We start from the raw sequence: 3,049 nt of genomic DNA on the forward strand, positions 1-3,049 counted from the left end.
AAAAATAAACAAAATTTAAAAACCTTATTCTTTTTTGAGGCTGTTAGGGTAACAAGAGGTGTAATAAAAATTATATTTTTTTTTTTTTTTTTTTTTTTTCCGTGTCCGGCAACGGATCGCAACCCTCAGTGTCGCGCCCGCACCGGACCGGGACCGGCAACGGGATCGCAACCCTCGGTGCTGCTCCCACACCTCGCTCAGCCAGTGAGCGGGAACCGGTCTGTATGTGGGATCTGAACCCTCAGCGGGAGCGCCACCACGCTCCCAAGCGGCGCACTGCAGCAGTGCGCCACCGGGCCGGCCCCAACCAAATTAATCTTTAAAGCCCTGTTTCTACTTTCTGCACCATATTGTAAGGCAGCATGGTATAATACAAGGGTTCTTGACCTGGAATAATATACCTGTAAGGCAGTCTATGTAATCCTTGAAACTTTTTGCAACATTTTGAGTGTACGTACATCTTTAAGGGTTATGGTTCACAGTTTTAAATATTTTCTCATAAGGGCAATTCACTAAAAAAGAACTGCATGAATGTAAAGTGCACTTGGATCCCAACCACAGTACGATCACCAACTTGCTACATGACTGTGGGTAACCTGCCCCAGCTACCCTTACCATGGACATAAATTTTCTCAACTGCAAAATGAGGGATTTAGATTAGATCTCTAATGTGTCTTCTAATTTGAGCAATCTATGATTAATTAATTCTAAGCAACAGAATATTAAGCATAGTGGCATCTGATTTTGAAATACTTTTGGGCAGAAAGAATTTTTTTTTTTTTTTTTTTGTCTTTTTTTGTGACCGGTAACAGGAACGCAACTCTCGGTGTTGCGCCTGGACCGCGCTCAACCAGTGAGCGGACCGGTCTCTATATGGGATCCGAACCCTCGGCGGCGCTCCCAAGCACCACCGGGCTGGCCCAGAAAGAATTTCTAAAGTCCTTCAAATCACAACACATGGCTACTGCCAACCTATAATCCCAGACCTAGTTTTTAATCCACTACAAATTTAGTAACCAGTTCCACTTGACTAGTCCTGATGGTTATATAAACCACCCCCCCAAAATGTGGCATCCTATTAACTAGTATTAACAGTAGCTGTGACAAGAACAAAACACATGTCATTAAACATAATCTATGGAACACAGTTCCTTTTAAAAGGCATTTGTCTAAAGAGAAGAGAACATTCCAAAGTCATTTTAAGAGAAGTCCATTAGAAATGCAGAGATTCTTCCCCAAAGAGTTTCAATCAAACCTCCATGTTTTTAAATACAGAGTTAACATGTTACTATGGCATAAATTCATGAGCAGTACCAGGAGGATCTAAGGAATTCCTGGAAAGGAAAGCAGGAAATCGGAAAGAAACAGAGAATTGGACTGGTTGTAGGCCACACTTACCACCCACATTGCTTTTATGCTTATCATAGATTTCTCTCACTTTTCGGTAGCGAAAAGCCAGTTTCCTCATCCAGTCCACACCTCCCTGCACACCTACAGAGGAACCATGGCTGCCACTGCCTCCTGAGCCACTGAAACCATCTGTTGAGAAACTGTAGTTGCTGCAAAGAGAAAGAATAATGGAAATTAAAATCTATACAGCATGGGGTTTTTGGTTGAGTGCCCCCTGGGATTCTCTGTCCTGTTCCTGGTACTTGATAAACAAAGCTAATGGCTTTAAGAATTTTCTCCCTTAATTTTTGCTGTCAGAGTCTATCTTTCACTTGTCCTCTATCTCACCCCATCACTTCTATCAAAGAAAGGACTGAGAGGGAAGGAGAGGTAATTCAAGCACCAGCATCTCCCAGATGTTGGACTGGGATAGAGCATCTTTTTCATTAATGACAGAGAATAACATGCAGTGAAAAAAAGTGAAATATAAAATTTAGTGTGCATACACACATACACACATTGATTGCAACCATGTAAAAAGGAGGAACTTGTGAAAAAATAATGGAAGGAAATTATCCAAAATGCTAATAAGGGTAAAATAATGGCAGATGTTTTTCTTCAGTGATCTGTTGGCTAGTTTATTAAGTTCACGGGTCAATGTAGTGGCTTCACAATACGTCCATGAATTCTTTGAGACTCCTCTCTTCTAATTCTGCTCCCCCTGGCTATGGGATAAACTTAGAATAAGCTTCCCCATGGAAAGGCACGTGTAGTAAGAAATAAGACCTCCTATCATCAGCCACATGTGAGAGATTGGAAGCAGGTCTTCTAACTCCAGGCAAGCCTTCAGGTTATTATAGCTCCAGCCAACACTTTGATTTCAATCCCAGAGACTGTGATTAAGAACTATCTAGTGAAGCCGCTTTCAAATTCCTGACCTACAGAAACTGTAAGATGATAAATGTTTAATAATTTTAAGCTACTGTTTTGGGGTAATTTGTTATACAGCAATAGATACCTAATACAGTTATACAAACTAGGAAGGATTAATACTTGATAAGTAAAAATATTAAAATAACAGAATTAAAGACAATCTGATTCAATCGAAAGTCAAAACAGAGTTCAATATGTTAAGTGTGAGATTCTATATTTAAGAAAATAAAGCTGCCAAGACATAGATGGGTAATTACTGGTTAGCCACATGTATAAAAGATAAAAAAAAAAAAAAAAGAAAACACTGGGGTTCAGAATCATAAACTGCTACAGACCATGCTTTTTTCCTAAAAAGATCAATAAAGTCTCAAAAGAATGGTGTGCTCCATGCCTACTCAATGCACAATATGCAAAACTGAATGCTGCTCCTAAAAGTGAAACCTTTCAATCTTCTCTGCACTATATGATTAGGTCCTTACTAAGGTGATATGTACAGTTCTGCTCTGTATTTCAGAATTCATGAATGGAACATTTAATTTTAGGGTAGTCACAGGGAACAATATTTTACCTATGAAAAGCGATAAACATTAAAACAAACTAACATGGGGCCAGCCCGGTGGCGCACTGGATAGTGCGCCGCTTGGGAAGCGTGGCGGCGCTCCCGCCCGAGGGTTCGGATCCCACATACAGACCGGTTCCCGCTCACTGGCTGAGCGAGGCGCGGGAG

General features: G+C 40.7%; 1 protein-coding gene across 1 annotated transcript in view; it reads right to left on the minus strand.

The window, feature by feature from the left end:
• The window catches only part of EYA3 (EYA transcriptional coactivator and phosphatase 3), a gene marked incomplete at its 5' end in the record, with an annotated part of 28,895 nt that overhangs the window by 10,139 nt on the left and 15,707 nt on the right, over positions 1-3,049 (minus strand). Inside the window, one exon of the mRNA XM_008575574.1 lies at positions 1,399-1,559. Within this exon, the coding sequence (XP_008573796.1) occupies positions 1,399-1,559 (161 nt within the window). The remainder of the gene's footprint in view (positions 1-1,398; positions 1,560-3,049) is intronic.

Source organism: Galeopterus variegatus, unplaced genomic scaffold, assembly GCF_000696425.1.
Source record: "Galeopterus variegatus unplaced genomic scaffold, G_variegatus-3.0.2 Scaffold1207, whole genome shotgun sequence".
In the NCBI taxonomy this organism is placed as follows: domain Eukaryota; kingdom Metazoa; phylum Chordata; class Mammalia; order Dermoptera; family Cynocephalidae; genus Galeopterus; species Galeopterus variegatus.